Source organism: Macrobrachium rosenbergii, chromosome 17, assembly GCF_040412425.1.
Source record: "Macrobrachium rosenbergii isolate ZJJX-2024 chromosome 17, ASM4041242v1, whole genome shotgun sequence".
In the NCBI taxonomy this organism is placed as follows: Eukaryota; Metazoa; Arthropoda; class Malacostraca; order Decapoda; family Palaemonidae; genus Macrobrachium; species Macrobrachium rosenbergii.
The window spans coordinates 1,237,692-1,260,291 of record NC_089757.1 but is presented as its reverse complement, the minus strand read 5'-3'; the positions used below and the strand labels follow the sequence as shown (position 1 = coordinate 1,260,291).

General features: G+C 38.2%; 1 protein-coding gene across 2 annotated transcripts; it reads right to left on the bottom strand.

The window, feature by feature from the left end:
* Positions 1-124: 124 nt before the first annotated feature.
* Positions 125-22,189, bottom strand: LOC136847647 (THO complex subunit 2-like). 2 transcript variants are annotated; one of them, XM_067119386.1, is made up of 7 exons: positions 22,038-22,189; positions 16,514-17,572; positions 11,339-11,591; positions 9,821-9,931; positions 7,225-7,342; positions 3,473-3,596; positions 125-826 (listed from the first exon to the last, which is right to left on the bottom strand). In XM_067119386.1, the coding sequence occupies exons 2-7, from the start codon at positions 17,502-17,504 to the stop codon at positions 738-740; spliced, it is 1,686 nt and encodes a 561-aa protein (XP_066975487.1). In that variant the 5' UTR covers positions 17,505-17,572; positions 22,038-22,189; the 3' UTR covers positions 125-737. The 2 variants fall into 2 exon arrangements, with proteins under 2 accessions (XP_066975487.1, XP_066975488.1); XM_067119387.1 differs by lacking the exon at positions 22,038-22,189 and adding an exon at positions 21,934-21,989.
* Between the last annotated feature and the right edge of the window lie 411 nt (positions 22,190-22,600).

The following is a 22,600-nucleotide window of genomic DNA, read 5'->3' as shown; positions in this document are numbered from 1 at the left end:
CGTCAATGACCCATGTGGGCTTGTTCCATATGAATAATGATGATTTAAAATTACCATAGTATATTTAATTTATCAAACACATAAACAACTTTTAGTTTTTGGGCAGGGTAACTAAATAGTAAAATACAACATAAAAATCTTTACTCATACATAAACACAAGCTTATATAAAACTTTTCTGAATCCACTCTTGGAAAAACTGTAAATTCACCCTTCCTTCTATACATCTAGAAAATCACACAGCAATACTTGCTACGTTGTAATATATACAAGAGCCCTCATCTAAATCTTTTAGAGCCCAGTATTATCAAAGAAACATATTTTGTGTTATGTCCAATTCATAAATACAATTCTTAGAGTGGTGGTATTCTATTAACAAAAGATAGGTAACTTCCTTCCCTATAAGAATTTCATGCACAGAGATCAAAGATAAGCAAATTTTCTTATGGCTCTATATGCTGACAGTGAAAGAAATCAAGGATGCATGACTACCAAAACTAACTGAATATTTTACAAGAAATAGTCCTGTATATACAATGGAAGTTAACTATATACAATACATCTCAACTGACTTGATTTAGTGTTCCTACGCCTGTGATGAAGTAGAAACAGAAAGAACACGATCATACAACTCCATCGCTGTATTTTCACATTTTGGCAATATCAAGTTTAAACTCAAAATATGCACACAGTACAGTGAAAAGGAAAAATCCTAAAAATTGAAGCTTCCTTCATGATTCATGTTGAGGGTACATCTTCCAATGCCAGCAATGAATTCAATGTAGACTTCAAGGGCTGGCACTTCATCGTACCAAAAGTCATCTCCTCTGAAATTTAGAGCACGGACTTTTAGATTTCATATGAACAACAACATCTAATGAACACAATTTATGAAGTAAAAACTGCATTCAGAACGTCAACAGTCTAGAAAGACACGGTCAGTGAGCACGTGCATAGGGATATGATTCATCAGCACTTTGATGTCACACATCTGTCGAACAGATGCAAGAATACACTTAATGAACAAATAAAATATTTCTGTTGCAAACCAGGGATTTTAGCATTATTATTAGGATTACCGCAAGCAAAATATGACAATTTACAATGATGAACGGAAGATACAGTTTTATAATTCTATGAAATGAGCACTGGTAAAGAATGGAATTATGATACAGGAACTGATGTATTATACAAGCTACATGAAGAAATTTGGGTGATCAAGTTACGAAGTCTTAAAGGCAAATGGGATCAACCAATTTGTTTTTTATAGACCAAACTGAAATGTATGTAGAGCTGTTAGAAACAATATATACAGTAGAAGGTGTATTAGCCGTTACATAAAGTTTTATGTATGAAAATGTGCCCAATTTCATGTAGAATACAACAAAAAATAACCCATGGTTGTAGCTTTTATAAGTTTTGAAATATTTTCATATAAATCACGATAAGTGCCAAAATTTCAACCTCCGGTCAACTTTGACTCGACCGAAATGGTTGAAAAACGCAATTGTAAGCTAAAACTCTTACATTCTAGTAATATTCAATCATTTATCTTCATTTTACAACAAATTGGAAGTCTCTAGCACAATATTTCGATTTATGGTGAATTAAAAAAAAAAAAAAAAACTTTTTCCTTACGACCGCGTGCAGTAACTCGGCCGAAAATCTCAGAAATTCTTTCGTCACTTTGTCGTAATGTTTGCACCGTTTTATATTAGGCCTTACATAAAGTGTTATACATGAAAATGTGCGCAATATCATGTAGAATACAACAAAAAATAACTCATGGTTGTAGCTTTTATCAGTTTTGAAATATTTTCATATAAATCATGATAAATAGAAAAAATTCAGCCTTCGGTCAACTTTAACTCGACCAAAATGGTCGAAACCTACAATTGTAAGCTAAAACACTTACAGTCTAGTAATATTCAATCAATTACCTTCATTTTGCAACAAACGGGAAGTCTCTAGCACAATATTTTGATTTATGGTGAATTTTAGAAAAAAACTTTTTACGTCCGGGCGTTACGAATTCATGCATCATTTTGTGATAATATTTTCTCTGTGTTGCGTTGATCGTTTTACAATTTGTTATATATCAAACTCATCGCAATTTAGTGTACAATACAACCAAAAAGAAAATAACTCATTAGCTTTAACCGTTTTGCTCACAGCGCGATTTGTATACAATTATATATGAAATTTTTTTCGCACTATCATATATTCCAATATTTATATATGATAATGATATTTTTTTTTAATTTCTGATGGTTGCATACTAAACTTCAGGCAATGACAAAAAAAGGAGCCAAAAATGAACTCTTAATCTTAAAAACTAAGCATACTGTGATTTTTTTAAAAAAAACTTTTTTTCCGCTTCGGCGCTAACTCCCGAACGCCGCCGGCATACGACAGACACTTTTGTAAATAGAGGCTCGGCATTTAAGAGTTAAATATAGTCAAATCTTCCTTAACCTAAATGCTTTCAGTAATTTAAATGTATGAAATCTTAGCCTAAATAGGTTTCTTAACAGTTACAGCATTTGGTTTTACAATACTCATCTTACAAAGTTCTTAAATTTAATGCTTAAACCAATTCGTAATAACACAATGAAGTACTGTAAATTTTTCCTTAACCTAAATGTATTAATCTAATAAAAACAACAAAGTATAGTCAAGTAGGGCACCAGGTGAAAGACTGCACAGAAGTAAAGACCGTCGAATGTGCCCGAGTTTTGTTAATAAAGTTGTTGTATAAGTCTTGTTTTCTTTGTTGTTATTCTATCACATCCTGTTGTTTGCCTATATCAAACCTATTACTCATTAGCAGTAATCTGCCTCTTTGAAAAGGTGCTATGCAAAATTTACAACACTCCACATTCTGCTCTAACCCTCCCCCCAAATCTTGAACATGATTACTCCAGTCCATCCCCCCACAATATCATTTTACCAGTGTGCTACACGAACTGTTAACTGAGTTACCATCATGTCCTTCCACCTGTATAGTGTTGCATCCCTAATGGAAGGCTGTTTATTCACTGTATATACATACACATACAGGCAGTTCCCAGTTAACGGCAGGCTCGGTTAACAGCAATTCGGTTTTATGGGGCTTATCCAGCGCCGAAAATCGCAGATTTCCGCTTATCGGTGCCAATAATTGGGTATTGGCGCCGATACATACCTAACAGAGGCGCTGTGCACATCTAAGCTACCACATTATGCTTTCAATATTCCAAAAGCTGGGTAGTTTTCTTACAGCAGTCAACCACAAGAGATTATACAAGTAGAGCTGTTGAGTTTGTCACATTCAGCCGATGGCACAAAAAACAGTACAATGAAAATTTTATATTTTTTGTATGAGAAAACTCAATTTATCTCAAAACTTAAAATGTCCAGGACCACTTTGTGGTATTATGAATGCAACCCTTTACGTTTCTTATAAATAACATTTAGTTTATTGAATAACTTACCAACTGCAGAATAGCATGAATCACCCACAACCTTCAACGCTGATGTGAAACTGGAAACAATACTTGCAGTGTGGTTGATCTCTTGCATGACAAAGAATGTCTTTTCATAGGCCATCTTGATTTCCTAAAAAATATTTAATTTTCATTACTAAAGGAATAAATACAGATACATGGGCTTTCTCTAAAAAGTCTGAAAGACAACTTTTTTAAATATAATGAAATGAGAGCGAGAAAGATTACAAGAAAATCTGGCTTTCTGAAACATAAAACATAATAAAACTGAAGTTATGATGATAGGTAACTGTGTGAATATTATCCACATACTGCATTCTGTTCATAATTTTCCTCTGATTACAAGAGATATGAAACAATTCTTTAAACGCTTCCATGTAAGGTGGTAAAAGCTTTCTAAGCTAGTTACAATTACTGCACAGTACAGTACAGTAGTTAGAACAGCCCTGTGACAGATCACAATGTGACTCAGTGTCTTGTTAAGCTACTAACATTAATAATTTTAAAGGATCATGGAAACTAATAATAAGGGCTCATGGAAACTAATAATCTCAACCTTCTGGGGTATCTCTTGTAGTATGCCTTGCATGGCAGAGTAAATGGTACTAAGATTCTCTGCAATTTCCCTTCAGACACTAGCTGAATTGTTCTCTTTCATTCACTCCTTCGGTCTCATCCTACCTAGCCATTCAAACTTGCTTTAACTTCACCTTAATCCAGTTTTCATCTCTCGCTGATGAACAAATACTTTGGGTAAGCTGTACTAGTCTACAAACATTGTTCAGTGACTTTGTTAACCCAATTTATAACAACAATAGTACCTGGTAGCAACTGTGGTGGGCATACTATTTTACCAATCTATACAGTACTTTCTTTACTGCCCTACAAAATAATTACTATGAGAAAGTCAAGCACAAATTCATCTGCTATCAGCTTTTGGGCACTTTAAATTGTCAATGGTTTCAAAAAAACAAAGGAAAAAGAAAAAGGAGGCGCAATATTTCACAGATTGAAGCTAATATTTTACAAATGCCAGAAAACTTAAATTTTAAATTTTGGGGGACTGATAGCTCGTGTTAACGACATCTAATGAAGGGTATGTTCTCAGTCAAAACAAATCAGTTACAGCACTTTCTGCACAAAGGAAAAGCAGTAAACAGTCTGAAGCAGAGATAATGGTACGCCTTGTCACGCTGTATGCAACTGTGTTTGGGGAAAATATCTCAAATTTCATATATTCAAAACTAATCCTTCTTCATGAAGTTACTTACATACATTCAGACTTTAAACAAAACCTCCCAGAAGTAAATAACCAGTTATACAGCTGGCAGTATTGAACATAAGCAATAGCATAAGAATGCTTCTAGTTGTTCACGCAACTTCATCTGCCTAAGCATCCTAGGTGGTCTCAGTTTGTGACTGGTTGCTGGTGTTCAGTCTGCATTTAGTCAGTAAAACTGACCTACATATAAGTACGCCAAATCGTTTTACAATACTATGCTTTAATAAGCGAAATAACCCAAGACGATAAGCAGGAGAGAATGTTGACCTCTTCTCTTGATAACGCAAAAAAAAAAAAGTGCTTGAATCATGCTGCCTGCAACAGAAAATTTTCTATCTAAAAGAGGAGTGAATGATGGAATGAAAGGGGAATAAATCTTCCTGTAAGTTAAATCTAACCAACTCCAACAGCTTCACTTTCCTTAACCCTTCAGATGCTTAATTCGCATTTTTGCATTTGATAAAAATGACATTTTTATAATAAAATAAAGTTTTATATATACTTACCCAGTAATTACATAGCTATTAGTTTCTTTTAACCGGCAGCTTAAAATTTTGAAACTGCGGGTCACGCTAGTTTGTTTTGGTTATGGCGACGTGCCCCGCCAACTTTTGGGTGTAAGAAGACGTACAACATAAACATAGCAAGAGGTTCAATTTGTTTATGCCCTTATGTCCAAGTGAGGGGAGGTGGGTGGGCTCTGATCATGTAATTACTGGGTAAGTCCTGTATATATAAAACTTTATTTTATTATAAAAATGTCATTTTTATATAAGTAACTTACCCAGTAATTACATAGCTGATTCCCACACTGAATGGAGGTGGGAATGTTCAACATATCTACCCCAAAACAGGAGGTGAAAATGTTGGACATATCTAACCCAAAACATTATTAATAGTAATGGGTTTGAGAATAGAAATTTGGTAACACTGAATCAATGTTGTTGAACCTTACCTGATAAGAGAGTTGCTACAGGTAGATACTGCCTCTGGTTGGCACGCATCTTGTCCAGTAGAGGCAAGGCGGTAAAGCCTTGAGGGCCTACTACTACAGTGGGTGCTTTGTAGCGATGGACTAACTTCTGAGGGCTAGCAAAGTACAAGATGCCCCTGCCCAGGGCGCAGTACCACACAAAATAACCAGAGTAAATAGTCACCATAACCACCAAAACCAAATTAAAAACACCAATACTCCAAGTACATAGTACTCCCAGACTCCCCAAAAAACTCAACACCCTAAGCAAGGAGAAGAGATTAAAGAAAGGACATTGCTTTCTACGTTTCCTCTCCCAACACCAAGCCAGCCACGTAAAACGGACCCAAGGTACTCCACCGATCGTAAGTAGTCTCGTTATCCCTTAAGTAATGCGATGCAAACACCGACTTGCACTTCCAAAACGTTGCTTGCACAACTGACATGAGGGATAAATTGTGCTTGAACGCCAAAGACGCAGCGACCGCTCTTATATCATGGGGTTTTACCTTGTAAGAGGAGAGGGAGTCTTCGCTCACCATGGAATGTCCTTCCGAAATAAAGTTCCTGGGAAAAAAACACTTAGATATCAGAAAGATCCAAAACCAAGAAGAAAATTAGCTTAATCAAAGAAGGCTTAAATAATTAAGAAACAAATCAGGAATGTAGCTAATGTAAAGAATGGGTTTGTTGTGAAATAACGAGAATTTTTCATTCAAATCAGAGTAAACCCCCGTATTCGTGGATTTCTCTGTGGAATGTATCTACCCATTATTCGCGGAAAATTCACCCACTCGCGGTGCTGTATTTTTGACTGAGAAATATTCACTAATAACTGTATTTTCATATCATTTTCATGACTAAATGCACTTTTTGTGATAAAACTATTAAAATACTCAGGTATAACCATTTTTAGACGGCATTTTTTGTGTTTAAACTATCAAAATAGGCAGTTCTAAGTGTTTTCAGAGGGGGTTTTAAGTATTTGCAGATTTTAGCTATTCGTGGGGAGTGCGGTATGCGTCCCCCGCAAATACAGGGGGTTTACTGTACATACTTCACCCCAATGAAAATAGGTTTATCAGCTGTACAACAGACAACCCTACATAAGTGCTATATGTAGCTATGTGAATTTTACTAAATTATGAAAGATTTTCATGTGCAGACAGTCCCCGGTTATCGGCGGGGGTTCCGTTCCGACAGCGTGGCAATAAGCAAAAATCGCAATAACCTAAGATCGGCGCCTCTGTTAGGTATGTATTGGTGTCAATTATTGGTGCCGATAAGTGGAAATCAACAATTTTTGGTGCCAAAAACTGCCGATTTTCGTCACTAGACAAGCGCCGTAAAACCGGATCACCAATAACCGGGGACTGCCTGTATTTATGAACTGCTCTGCTGATTATGTTAATTCAACCCTACACCCAGAACTACATCAAATTTGCCAATTTCTTTAATAACTGCTTATTTCAAATTCACACTCACCTCCATATACTGATTATAATTAGGTTTTGATTGTAATATGTTCTTTTGAAGGCTCGTCAATGTCTTCATGCATTCGTCGTCTATCTTCGTCTCTCCAGATTTGGCTTCACGAAATTCCCTACAAACAAGAAAGTAAAGAATGGTCCCATTTTATAATACTGCACAAAACAGAATTCGTCGCTAAAATCAACCGCTAACATACTACGGCAAAATTTGCACTCTGCTTTAAGGATATTAAAATATCAAAATATTGAGCTGACAGTTACCTGTAACCACAAAAGCTGCAACTTCTTAGTATTATTCTACAGGAAATATCATTCTCCCATGACAACTGCTGGTTTTCTAGCATAAGCATAATACTTTCTAATAAATCAGGTTTGTAATACAGTGGCTGCTCCAAAGAATGGCATATCTGCAGACTGCAGTAACTGCAGGCCAATTTCTATTCTCCCCGTGCCCTCCAAAGTTGCTGAAAAACTTATTTGTAAGCCACTGTATAAGTATGTAGAATCTAAAGGACTGTTAGCTGATGGTCATATTAATATAGGAAGCAGTGAGGTACCTGCGATGCTCTTTAAGACTTGACATGCCATTTGCAAAAGAACCTTGATATGGGTTTTGACTGCAGAGTACTTCAAACAGATTTTAGTGCTGCTTTCTATTTAGTAAGTTACAAGGTACTTATTTATAAACTTAGAATCTTGGAGTGGATTGATATGTTTTAGGATTACTTCATGATATCCTTACAGGTAGGCAGCAGTTGCTGTTGATGGGATCTTTAGCAAACCAAGACCTATTGTGTTTGGAGCTCTACACAGGGTACCACTGTTATTTTTAGTACTGCATATACAGTAGAAGAGATATGGTCGTTAACCTAGAAAAAAAACGTGTTCAGTATGCCGATGATCCAACTCTTGTGGGTGTGGTAGTCTCCACTTATGCGAAATGAAGCTGCCCTCAGCCTCAATCGGGACATGGACCGGATCAGAGAGGAGGGGTGGGGTATGAGGCTGAACTCCACTAAAACGAAAACGCTATTGATTATCTAAATACTGTACTTTTATGTTATTTTCATGACTAAATACATTTATGGTAAAAAATTATTTACTCATTTTCCAATATTAATATTAATGTACAGCTTTATTCTAACATTATTCCAGACTGCCCAGCACCTTTACTAGAGCTCCCTCACCCTAGCCTACATCTTTTAAAAATCACTAACATTAGGTAAGGAATTCATTTTTTTTTTATTTTCATATGGTATTTTTGTACTGTTGAACATAGGTTTGTGAAATACCTGAACTGATACAGAACAGTGTATTGTACACATACTCTGCAGTAATTTTATCCTTATCATTGCAGGCTCCCTACACATACACATCTCCATCTCCCACAACCTAGCCTACGACTGTAACAGCTTTGAAAATCACTGAAATTAGGTAAGGAATTCCTAACTTTTTAATTTTTATACATTTTGTTATTCTACTTTAAAATACTATATTTATACTTTACTGCATACAGGACCACTGTATATGCACACTAATAGTACATTTTTACAATCCAGAATCCCCTGCATCATGTGGCCACACCAACATTTTTCCCGGGTCAAGCAGCACAGGGTTTTAAAAATAAAAGTAAGGAATTCACTCTTTTTTTATCTTTTATACATTCTTTGGTATAAATTACAGTACTGTATACCTGTATAACACAATGTATTTTACTCTTGTACAGTATATGTACAGTACTCTACACCTTATTGCATACAGGACTTTACAATTACTACTGTACAGTGCACTACTGTATACTCTGTACTAAATTGTAAATTTTTACATTCCAGAACCACCAGTTTTTGGATGCAAACCACATCAGAATGTAGGTAAAACATCAAAAAACACCATGCAGTATACCCAAAGGATTAAAATTAAGGCTTTCATAACCTTTGTTTCAAATTTTTATACATTTTTCTGGCATCGTATGACGCCGTTCCGGTTTACGACATGGCGCAGGAACAGAACCACCGTCATAAACCAGGAACTGCCTGTATCATAAATTAAGAAGGAATGGCAAAGTCTGTTGATTACAATATTTATTTCTTTAATTTGTGTACTTTTTGATTTTTGTGTTTGTCTGATTTAATTTTTCTGAAACTTTATAATTTTATAGTGATAACTTTAACATCCGTGCCATACCCAAAATTCCCACTACCTGGTCCCTAGCTATGCATGAGTTACTTGACTACTTTTACCTTTATCTGAATGGTAATTTTCGTAGATTGTACTAAAAAATATATTTATAGAACACACGGGTAGTCTTTATAAGCTGGTCGAGAAGGCAACAAAATGAATTCCCTCAAAACTCTAATCAAGCTCTCAAAATGGATCTGTACTTAAATGAAGAGAAAGCTTGTGAAAGTTAAGTAAAAAAAAAAAAAAATTGGACAGCTAGGTGGAAAGAGACCAATATAAATAGATGAAGAGTGAAAGGCTACACTACCAGAATATTTAGTATCATTGGCATAGAACATAAGTAATCCATTCTATACAGAGAGAGAGAGAGAGAGAGAGAGAGAGAGAGAGAGAGAGACTACGGTACTCACCTTTCTGCAGACTGACATGCAAGTTTCCTCTCTTTTAATAACGACTTCCAGGACTTGTATTCTTCTTCCAACTTCTTAGTTTTTGTCTTCATGTCAGTAACTTTATCTGAGCTGCAAGAAAAACTGCAATTAGGCTACTATAAAAATGAACTTTTAAAAAATCAAAGATTTGCAAAGAAATATAATTGGTGTAGGATGATAGTTTAAGGTATATTGGGTGTCTGAACTATTAAAATAGGCAGTTATAAGTGTTTTTAGAGGGGGGGTAACAACTTAACATGGATTTTTGCTTTTCGCGGGTGGCTGTGGTCTCTAACCCAGCAAATACCAGGGGTCGACTGTATATGTCAAGTATCACACAACAGCAGGTGATTTACAAAATACACTAGTCCTTACTTTTCCAAACAGGCATTGCAAATTGAGTATAATAAAAATATAGAAATACTCCAGAAAGCATCAGGTTCACAAAGGGAAATTTTTATATACTGAGATGTCGCTCACAGGGTGATATCGCAGGGCAAGATCAAGATACATAGATACATATTTATTCTGATATTTTTTTTGTACGAGAGAGAGCCAGTTTTTATCGTAGATAATTTGTACTTTACTAAGAAAGTAAAGTATATTTCTCACTTCCACCTAAAAAGTCATAAAGTTTGCAACAATTTTTTGCTCAATGCCAGTAAATGCAGTGAACAAAAATGTACAAAATCCAACTTTAAAAAATTTTCTCAGCAATAATATTTCAGGACATGTTTCTTTACACATATACCAGTCCAAAACTGTAAAAAACTAATAATCGATAATTCCTCAAATTCGGCAATCGGCATGCCCCTTAACTGCAAAAGGTTAAAAGATGTTACATTAAAATGAATGAGTTACAAAGAAAACAAGAAATAAGGGTAATGGGAATGACAAAAATACCTAAGAAACACAAAAAAAGGCTCATGCCTAAGAAAATTGGGTTACTTGCTACAGGGCTAAAAACAAAAATTAAATCCATAAGAATCTCTTAAAAACCATTAACTTGAAAAGATGAAGAGAAACCTACTTATGGTAATCAGCATTGAGGTGTCCAAGATTGCAAGCTCAACAATACTCAATATAAACTAAAACATGAAAAGATGAATCAAGAAAAAGATAAAAATCAGAAAATTAAATGAAGATATAAGTAAGCACTGGTCCTAGAAAGTGGATCCTTGGAACCATAGTCACTTCTAAAGTCTCATGAAAAAATGAACAGTGGAGATGATGTCAGTAGGCAGGGTGGAGCATGTATGTGGGAATCTTCTGAACCCTGACTAATATGGGCCCAGGGAGACTGGTATTTCCACACCACAGATTTAAGGCCTAAATGATCAATGAAGTTTTGTGAAACAAACTTTATTATTGTCACACAGCTATGGAAAAAAGATTAATAATTTTTGCTTTAGTCTGATTTCTGTTTTTCTCAAACCAGACCTCCACTTTAACAGAAAAAAAAAAAAAAATAGGGTAAAAGATCAATACTGTACTTACTTAAAAGAACCAACACCCTTTCCCTTGTTCAACAAGCTGTTGTCAGCTTCTAATGGCAACCCAGCTATCTTGTAAGCAGTATGACCACCAATACTTTCCGAGTTTGTGATCAGTTCCAACCGCATATCAGGAAAACAGTCCTCCATGTTACAATGGTCTCCAATCCTCCTCATGGTTTCTCTTAAGCAAATATCTACAAGATGGCCAACTTTAGATGTCTGGGGGAGACCACTGTCAATGCTGGATATCTGATCTAAGTGAAAAAAATATAATTTAATCCTAAGTGAATAAAAAATACTAGCTCTTAGTGCTTATCATAATACATACAAGCTTGCGAAACTGGGAAAATTACATTAAACACCCCTGGAATGCATTATATAGAGAGCAAATTTCTGGAATAGAAAATTACTTAATTATCAACATAACTGGTAAAACATAAATTCCTCAAGTAAGTTTTCTAGGTATACAAACCAGAGCCTTTTATATATGAGTATCCTTTAGTGTGACGTGGAACGGTCATTCAACTTGGCAACAATGTAACTAGTGGTAAATGGGAAGAACAAGGGAAAATCCTCACTAACCAGTCATCAACAAGTACTTTTCCCTTCAGCATCAGGGACAAACAGGAGTGGCTGAGCTTGGTAATATGATAAAAGGTTTGGGTTTATACAACTAGGAAAAAATAAATTTCTTTAAAAAATTTATTTGTTCTTATGGAAATACACACCATTGCCTCTTACATAGGAGACTTAAATCTAAAGTGGGAGGTCATGTCTCTGAACTGACTTGAAGCTGAAAACCCACCTAGAAATATCTTGTTCCCAGCAAAGATGACTCCTCTAAACCTCCTATTCAGGCTGGCATATGGATGACAGAGCAATAGAGCCATTAGCACAAGTGAGTGTGTCTGGATGGATTCTTGCTCAAGCAAGGAAATCCCACAGAACCAAGTGCTACCACTGTAAGGGACTACACAAGTTGGAGGGAAGCTAAATCTCACTGATACAATTGATGGGTTCAGAATACTGCTCTCCCAACATTCCCGTTCATTAAGAAGAAAAGCAGAGGGAGTCACATCTTATCCACAGTGGCTCTACGAACTGTTTGTGCAATTGAGCAGCCACCTACATGCCTGCCCAGTTCAGCATATAGATGCCAGTCACTCTACCATTCAACCTCAGACTTACACTCTCCAATTGCCTGTCCCTTAAGCAAAATGTCTTTTTGTCCAAAGGGGCTGGGGTGACTGCACAAACAGTTGAGCATGCACCACAGACCCCAAAGAGAAGGAGTCAAGAGATCTGTGGGTGATGTCCCTCAGGTACAACGAAGTATCGGTGATCTGATCCTTAAGGCACCTGCCCTCAGTACCCTGGTCACAAAATAGTTACTATACAATGCCAGGGATGGTTACATACCTCTTGACTTCACAAGTTTATACCTGAACTATACGACTGTCTACATGCCGGCAGCATCATAAGCTGGTTTGAAACATCACAAAGCCAGAACCAAAAATATTTCTAGACACCCAATACTTGTGTTTGTTGGTAATAGCAAGGAGCACCAACACTCTGGCCTAAGAGATTGGATACTAATTAAGTAACATCCGCAGCTTAAACTCTGGACAAGAGTTTTTTATGTTTGGTTTAAGCTGTAGATGTTACCTAATTAGTATCCAACCCCGTAGGCCAGAGTGTTGGTGCTTCTTGCTATTACCAGCAAACAAGTATTGGGTGTCTAGAAACACTCTTGGTTCTGGCTTTGTGATGTATCAAACCGGCTTATGATGCTTCCCGCATGTAAAGCCCTTCTTTGGCTGAGTCGGTTGAGCTTCAGACTGTCACTCGATGGGCCAGAGTTCAATTCCGGCGGCCGGCTGATGAAGGGTTAGAGGAATTTATTTCTGGTGATAGAAATTCATTTCTCGCTATACTGTGGTTCGGATTCCACAATAAGCTGTAGGTCCCATTGCTAAGTAACCAATTGGTTCTTAGCCATGCAAAATAAGTCTAATCCTTCTGGCCAGCCCTAGGAGAGCTGTTAATCAGCTCAGTGGTCTGGTAAAACTAAGGTATACTTTTTCCCGCATGTAGACAGTCATATAGTTCAGGTATAAACTTGGGTGGTGTTCTTTCCAAAGGTCTCTTTTTATCTTTACTTTCCAGTCCATCACGACCCTCCTCTGTTACTTCTGTAGTAGCATCCTCCAGTGTTCCTGTTTGCATTAATATTTCAAATGAATTTGATGAAATGTTATCCATATTGTTTGTACCTGTTTCTTTATTCTTTATCATTTTAGTTTTTTCCCTTGAGCATTAATTTCTTCTTGCGATTTACTTTTCTGTGCTCTGTTACTTCTATCGGTACGCATTTTTGCTTCATTACTGGCTCTTGTTATTGAAGGATATGTATGTTTCTTATATTAAGTATACCTTAGTTTTACCACACCACTGAGCTGATTAACAGCTCTCCTAGGGCTGGCTCGAAAGATTAGACTTATTTTACGTGGCTAAGAACCAACTGGTTACTTGGCAACGGGACCTACAGCTTATTGTGGAATCCGAACCACATTATAGCGAGAAATGAATTTCTGTCACCAGAAATAAATTCCTCTAACTCTTCATCAGCCGGCCGCAGACTCAAACTTGGGCCTAGCGAGTGCCAGTCCACAGCTCTACCGACTCGCCCAATGAACAGCTATGTTTCTTATATGGATCTTCAGTTCCTCTCACTTTTAATTCCAACTCAGCCTCTTTTATAGACATCCCTGCTCTTTCTTGTAACATTTTCAATTCTGTATTGAATATATAGTACATACATTCTTTGGACATTGCATGATGATCTTGTCCACAGTTTACACACTTTGGCTCACTACATTTCCATGGTGTGGCATGTTCGTCAGATCCACAAAAAGCACATATAGGTTCATTTCGACAGTTTTTCTTCATGTGTCCATATTTACAACAATTTTGGCATTGTAGTGGCTTTGGAACATAAGGTCTCACTTCTCTATTTTAGCCCAAATTTTTATTTTTTGAGGTAGGTCTTGACCCTCAACTTTTATTTTTGCAATTCTTAATACTTTATTATTCTGTTTAATTGGTATTATATATACCTCACAATCTTGGACTTTGGGATATCTCATTTTAAGAGAGTCCAACAGCATATTCTTATCAACCGGTTTGTCATTATTTTCAGGATGCACAATAGTACCCTGAATGCTGTTCATAGTGTCATGCTTCTTTACTTTTACATTCACACTGTCGATACTTTTTATGGATAAATAGTCTTTAGATTTTTTTTCTTGTTGTGGCTTCTATAAGCCACATCTTTATTTTTATTTGTCTGAACGACATTTCTGTTGTTGAGTGTCTTTTTAATAAGAAGTTTTCCAACTTTTGGGCTGAAATTTGTTGTTCTGCTTCCATGGTTAGAAACCTTGACCAACTTCCACTCCCAAAGAGGGAGCTGAAGTGAGTCAAGGTTGGGTCAAGACGATACTTACTTTTTTTTTTAGGTTTGCTCTGTACTGGAGCATAGGGTTCCAGTGTAATTACACTAAGATTTTGTTTTTTACATTTTTCTAAACAGTTGTCAGAGGAGGTTCCAGTGGTTGTCAACTGTGCCGAGCCACTGCCTTCAAAGGGCCCAGGGGTACTTCAATCTTTATTTTTACCTATCATAAAGATTTGAGAGAGAGAAAAAAAAAATTAACCTGAAAACCTTAAAAAGATATCATCAGCTTTTCATGGGGTCTACTCCACCAATGGCACAAGTGAGAGCCGACTCCCAAATGTCTGCATCCCTACCCTACCCCACAGGGGGTGGCACAACAAGATTAGAGTGGCCCACGTGTAAGCCAAACCCACTTGCTATGACTGACAGTATTACAAGAATACAATCATCTCCACCCTAATCATGTTATGGGCAAACCAGATAGAATGCCAAGAGTCCTATCCCTAGAACCAGACACCCCTGGAATCAATGGTCCAACCCTAAAGAATAGTTCCGCCTTTGAGCTATCACTCTGTTAACTCTCAGGTCCGAACACTATTGGGCAGTTGATGGTCCTACCACAGCTCCCAATATTTAGCTTTGGATATAAACCCAATCCCAGCTATGATATCTTTTCCTATTTATCATGTCTAATAAATCTTACATTAAGTGGAAAATTCCACAAAATTATTCCAAAGAAATATATAATAATATATGCAACTCTATGATTCAAACCCGGGAACAAATTCCTGGGGTTCAAGAGCCCCCTCACCACATCAAGGTAGTACCACATCGAGGGGAGTGGTGCCTACCCCACAACTTCCATAGACTGTTGCAGACCATGGAGTTCAGGGTCCAACTATGTCAAAGGATTTTCCCCCGACTTCTTAGTTCGTCTGCTAAGACATTCATTGATCATTTACACTCAGGTTAGAAGCCGGTTCTAGACTACGAGCCCTAATCTCGGTTCTAGAGGCAGCCTTCCTTTTCCCATCTCTATCTAGCTTTTGTAAATGAGACTTTAATACCTTCCATTGCCTTTCATCCCAATCCTTACATTCATCACATGTCAAGTCCTTTGAACACACTTGTCCTCTATAGTTAGAGCAAATAGTATGGGGTGGTAGGTTGCTTTAGTCAAGCGGGTTTTACGACCCTCCCTACAAAATCTAATGCTGGAGGAGCTAGAGTCCAACATCATTAATCATCACAAATTGAAACAAACTGTCTAATCTAAGCTGAAGGCTGCCAGAGAAGTCAACGCATCACCGAATCCTGGAATGATACTCCCGAAAAAGCGATGAGTAATTTAAACCAAGCTGCTGCAAAACTCTGATGTTACACCAAAAGCTGGCAGGAAAGATGTGAGCTCCTCTGTTTTGCTGTTCCTATTGTCTCTGATAGAGGGCAGGGTAGTCACCTACACGAAAACGATAGTAGCGCTAACGCGAATGTCAAATTTAAGTTACCGCACAAGTGGAAAAGTATAGCTATGTCATTACTTGGTAAGTTGCTAATATGAAACTATAATTTACATGCCACCAGGAAAATAAAACATATAGCACATGGAAGATAAGTAAATAAAGAAGGCACACAAATGGTACAACCCACAATACAGCCTCAGTGGTTTGAGGGAATGCTTGTACATTTAAGAAACAAAACTGATAAAATTCAACTAACCTTCAAAACTAAGCATGGGTAGAACTGAACAGAGTGATTTTCTTTCACAAATGCTTTGTCTTGACATTCTTTGACCAAGTGTAGACCTTCTCTTCTTGACTTTTTCAACTTCATTTTTAATTTCTTCTGAGCATTCATACCCACTTGTGTCCACTGATGATTGATTTTCATTTTTTGTCTGAGAGGAGGCTGGCTGCACACCTGAGGTCGGGGGAGAATTCTCAGACAACACTTCAATTTGTTCGTGACCAGGCACACAAGGAGGGTTGACGTGTTCATCTTGTACATCACAGTTAACTTTCTGGACTGACCTAGAGTTACCTTGACTCTGCTTTTCTGCATCAACTAGATAACGGGATTTGTCGGATGATTTTTCTGGAGTTGCTCGATCAAGGATTCGACCCTTAGGTAGTATGGTCGAATGTGGAATTCTGGGAGTCTGATCACATTTTGGAGAGTTACGATCTCTTACTTTTGACCGTCTGGGAGACTTTTCCTCTTCCAGTTTTTTCTGTTTTGATCTTGTTTGGGTGTGTTGAATTAATGACTGAACATCTGTTTGCCTTATATCTGACGTCACATCTTTACTTGCCTTCTGTTTTGCAGATAGAGGAGTATTGTTTCTACTACTTCTGGTTACCGATACCAACGTTTTAACACTAACTGGTGTATTACTTCTTGATCTTCTCCTAGTTATCCGAACTTCAGAGACCACTGGAATATTACTCTTAGTCTTCTTTGCACTAGATTTTGAGCCTTGACAACTTACAGACTTATTACCAGAGATCTGTGTTCTTGTGACAAGACTCTCTAATTCAACCCCAGGTGACTTTTGTGTTGGAGTGCAAATGTTAGCAGTCATACTCTTGACCTGGGCTCTGGTCTGTGGAGTGAAAATCTTGGGTGGAGAAGCATCTTGCACCTCATCTGTGTCATGTGGTCGTTTTACACTTTTTGAGCTCCCACCTTCAATTACTGATCTATCCAACATTTTGCTTTATTGCACCAGTGTAGCATAAACTTCAAAAGTGAAAACAGTTGGATGACAACACTGGAACTCTGAAATATATAGAAAATTTAAAAATCACATGCTGAGTATATTTAAATATCCATATAAAACTAAATTAACAAACCATTGCTTTACAAATGTCTTATACTTAACCATTTTAGTCCAATAATCCCTCAATTATCTGGTTGCATATTATCCATACCTCAACATTACCCGGACACAACCAGATCCCAAGGACCAAAGATAAACAGATAATAGATAGAGATATACAGTAGTTAAAAAAAATGTGAAAAACTGCTCCGATGGTTGTCAACGGCGTACAGCCCAAGGAAATATTGATAATGCTGCTCACACCCATAAAGAGACTGAGAAATGGTTTCAGGGGTGTGGGAGGTCAGAAAATGTTTCCAAGGTGGGGGAAAGGGGGTGGGCGAATGGGTGAGCGCCATGGGAGGGGAGCAGCAGTAAAGCTGTTTACATCAAAACTCAACCAGAGAAAGTGTTGTTTTGGAAGCTGGGTGGCCAGAGAAGGAGTTTCCCCAGCCGATATGGGGTGGGAATGCAGTGTGGGATGGGTGGAGAGGGGTAGGCAGGCATTTGACTTCATTGGAGCCTTTTTTTTATGTCTTTTAGGGTTGTGCTTTTTCCACATTTTATCGAAGAATGTTACAATACTGTACTGCAATGAAATAATCAGGCACAATACAAAAGAGAGAGAGAGAGAGAGAGATTAGGGGTTGTTCTCTCCCACCACGTACATTAAAATCTATATCATACACACCAAACACACACATACACACTCCCCTCCTTTTTGTTATTTTCATCTTCCACTACAGGTATTGATTTTTATTTTTACTGAATTTTCTCTTTTTTTTTTTTATTTCCATGCTTTGACAAAATTTTTACTACATAAAAGGAAAAAAAAAGCAAATTTACAACCCCAAAAGAGACAAACACACTTGATATCCCATGTGTGTGATACACAACACACACACACACACATTACTTCCCTTTGGTTGCAGGCAGCAGTGATGAATTATAAATAGCCCAATGTGTTGCCAACATCTAAAAATTTGCATTTTCAATATTTTTAATTAGAGATGAAATATCAGGTGATAAAATATTCTTGTAAGAGTCAACTAAACTTGCAATAAAATACAGCAAATTTTTAAAGTACAGTAGCAGTTATAAGCATTTTACAGTAGTTTAAGGGGCACAGGGTATAAATATGACATTTTTATAATAAAAGTTTTATATATACTTATTAAATAATTACATGGCTATTAGTTTCTACTTTACACAGCAGCTCAAAATTCAAAATTCGCAGTAGCGCTCTTTTGTTTTGGGTGTAGGTACTCTGCCCCGCCCACTTTCGGGGAAGGATAGGTACAACACAGCTAAAGGGGTCAATTTGTTTATGCTCTATGTCCATGAGAGGGAAGGCAAGCAGGGCGAACCGAGCCAGTCTCGCAAAAGCGACCAGGGGCTGGGCAGGGCAAGCAAGCCAAGTGAACCGATCGCACCAACGCAATCGGAACTGGACAAAGCAGAGCTTGTCTGCCGTGAACTAGTACTAATTTCCCAAACTCTAAACTCCTTCGAGGTCGAGGCCCCTTGAGAGGCCTTGAGAAGAAGGGTTGAAGGAGGAATTCTATCTGCTATCCTGCATGCTTGAACACTAAGGTTCAAGACACAAGGATGAAACCCGGCCAAGCAACCAAAGCAGCTGGCAGGCAGTATCGAGACACCTGGGCATCTCGGCACTGAAACACCCAGGTCTTGGCACTTTCTCTCGTCCTGTGCCTCTCGCCAGGAGGGCGCTCGTGATTCATAGAATTCGAGCGACCTACGGCTCCCAAAATTGGGAGTGGCTGCTTTTAGTTTCCTAAGAAATCGAAAAGAGCCAGGCACAGAACCAATCTTAGACGCAGACTTACAAGACTGTCAACGAGGGAGCAACCTCTCAAGGCTGCGCTTTCAGGGCCCCCGAAATGCGGGACCCCAGAGGAGAATGCGAACTGGTTCCCGCCCGAGGGTGGGAAGAGCCAACGAGAGAAAATTGCCTTCCAGAAGAGAGGCAGTCCCTTAGATGTCCCACAGGACTCCTGAAGGGAACCTCTTCCCTGCTTTTCTGGTGTTCGAACCGATGGGATCGAGACAACAGGCAGGGAACCTGACCTAGTAATGGTAAGCACTTGGGGAGTGCTTGCAGTGCTGGCAGGAGGAGCCAAGACACCTGGGTGCTTTGGCCCTTTCTCTCGTGCTGCTCCTGAACTGGGCCGGGGAGAATACTCTCCAGACCAGATCGGGATACTCGATATTCCACAGAATCTCGAGCACTCTGAGCGGCTTGCGAACAACTGCCCAAAACAACACCCGTCCTAGGGGCAGAACCTCTAGGACTGAAACGGGAGCACAAACTGTGGTCCGCGCGCCCGCAGCTCCCAAAACACAAAACCCAGGGATATGCAAATCGGTTCCCAAACCCGAAGGTCGGGAAGAGCCAACGAGAGACCCGCTGCCTCCTCGGAAGCCGGCAGTCCCAAGACGCCCAAAGGACTTCAAGGGGGAAGAAGCAGCCTTCCTCTCCTTCTGCCAATGGAGGTCTATCCACTTTCCCGGGACACCCTCAAACCTCGTGAGAGGAAAAGAAGAGGCAGCAGAAGACGAAATTGAAGATAAGCTGAAGAAGACGGTGGCTACCTTCACAGGGCGACTTCCTTCATCTTCACAAATCGTGGGTTTGTATTAATAAATATCAAACACACGTATATATAAACAAAAAAACAGAGAGATCCCACCGGGATAATAAGAGCTTAACGACAGTCAGGCAGAGAGAACGAAAACACGTCCGCAACGCATGACGGCCGAAAGCAAACTGGAACGTTTACATCCAGGCAGGCGGGTATCCCCGTCTACCTGGCGGTAGTTACTGCCTAACCACCTTGCTCAAGAGTTTAACGGCCGTTTCCAGCCTACGCCTGAAAGTAATTCCTAATGTAAAGGACCGAGGGTTTGTATATTGTGTCGGAACAATTTCTTTTTACCGTATGCCTCGTTTCAATATTTCTTCACCTAATATCATAACAAGGACTTTTCTCCACAGGAAGGTTGTGAGAAAGTCTGCCAATTGTTAGTAGAGTAGAACAAGTGAGTACAGATCTCATGATCTGAGAGAAGGTCTCATTCAACAACTGAGAGTAGAGCTCATGTGTTGCAAAGACAGTTATCCATCATACATAGTATTTGAATAAGTGTTGGATAAGAAAGTGACCGATCCTCAGCTGGGAGCCAATTCCCCCCAGCGTAACATCAGAGGTGGTTTGTAGAGAAAAGACTCTTCCCTCATTTCATTGGCATGTGGGGAAAAAACATTTTATAGTTTTTTGGTCAAGAGCTCAATCGAGTGAACATTCTAAGTGTTTTGTTGATGTGTGTGTGTATATAATATATATATATATGTGTATATATTGGAGATTTGTTGGTGTTTTTCAGTATCTACTCACTTTGTAAATTGGTTTCTAGATCAAGGGAAGAAAATGTTGGTGTAGCCTATTGCTGATCATGTGTATATATGTATGGTTTGTCCTTTTGATCGACTGTAAGTAGTGTGAATCATTAGGTAGGGTATCCAACAAAGCAGCCTACTGATTACAGGAATTCCGTAGAAACCTGTGCCAACTGTAACCAACACAATGTATGTAAATATAAATTAGGTTAAGTGATAATTGTATCATTTATTTCCCCCAGACGTCTGGAGTAATACCCTTTCTCTTGCTCCAGTCCTTCAATTCAACACTGGTTCCCAAAAAAGTGAGTTCACAACAATAAAAAGTGGTAAATATTCCGGTCAGCAACTGGTGTGAACCAGGCTGCTTTGCCCCCCCCCCAAACCCTCCCGCCGGCCATGTCAGGGCACACCGCCCTAAATTTGGTCTAAGTAGGTAAAGATCTGGTTAGGTTAGGACCTAGCATTATAGGAAAGGTTACGTCTATTCACGTACGAGGAACCTGTCCCGGACGACGACTGGCGGGAATCAGGCCGCGCAACTAAGGTAACGTTTTACCCTAGCCTATATTATTTAGTCAAAAAGATCTCCCTGAAACGGTCCCCTTTACTTCTCCCCTAATTTGCCAGGCCCACTGCCTAGCCTGCAAGCCAATGGGCTAGCCCACGGCAAGTCTAAACTGGCCTTTCTGGAAAGCCTCGACAGAATAGCCCCGCTTAGGTGTTTTTCTCCTCCCACGTTAAACATCAGGGACGAACTGTCATAAATAGAGTGACCGGTCAAACATCAGGGACGAACTGTCATAAATAGAGTGACCGGTCAAACATCAGGGACGAACTGTCATGTATAAGAGTGACAGGTAAAACATCAGGGACGAACTGTCATAAATTAACTTATTTTACTTCACGGAAAGGAGGAGCTGCGTTGGCCCAGCCTCGGCTCCATGTCAGGCCTACCCCTTACTTTAACATAGAAAAACCTCCATTTACAACACACGTATACAAACCTTAGTATATTAATCAGTGATGTCCGCAAGCAGGTTAATTCACTGTGAACTATCTCAATGTGAAAAAGATAATCGGACCAGCTCAATGGCATTACAATTACTACACTTCGTTCATTCAAACTTGCGGTTGTTGACAAAAGTTCCGTGGTTCTGATTTCAAATTTTATGAGTAAATTATTTTTTATTGTTTTTTTATCTTATGAATATACTTAAATGATATATATTTTATTTAATTCAATATAATAATATTTTCATTAAAATTAACTGATTAATAACAAAATTAGTAACAAAACATTGATTAACGCAAAGTAGTGGGACCGCCAAATTTACAATTATTCACTGTTATTCAAGTTACATTTATATCACTCCCTCATTAAAAACATATTTTATGAATAGATTTCAATTTGTTAATCTTAACTAATTTTTATGGCTAAATTATTTAAATGAAACCCGGAAAATTTAGTGTGCTAACAGGCAACACAGCAAGACAGTATCATTCTATTTTATTATTATTATTATTATTATTATTATTATTATTATTATTATTATTATTATTAAAGAAA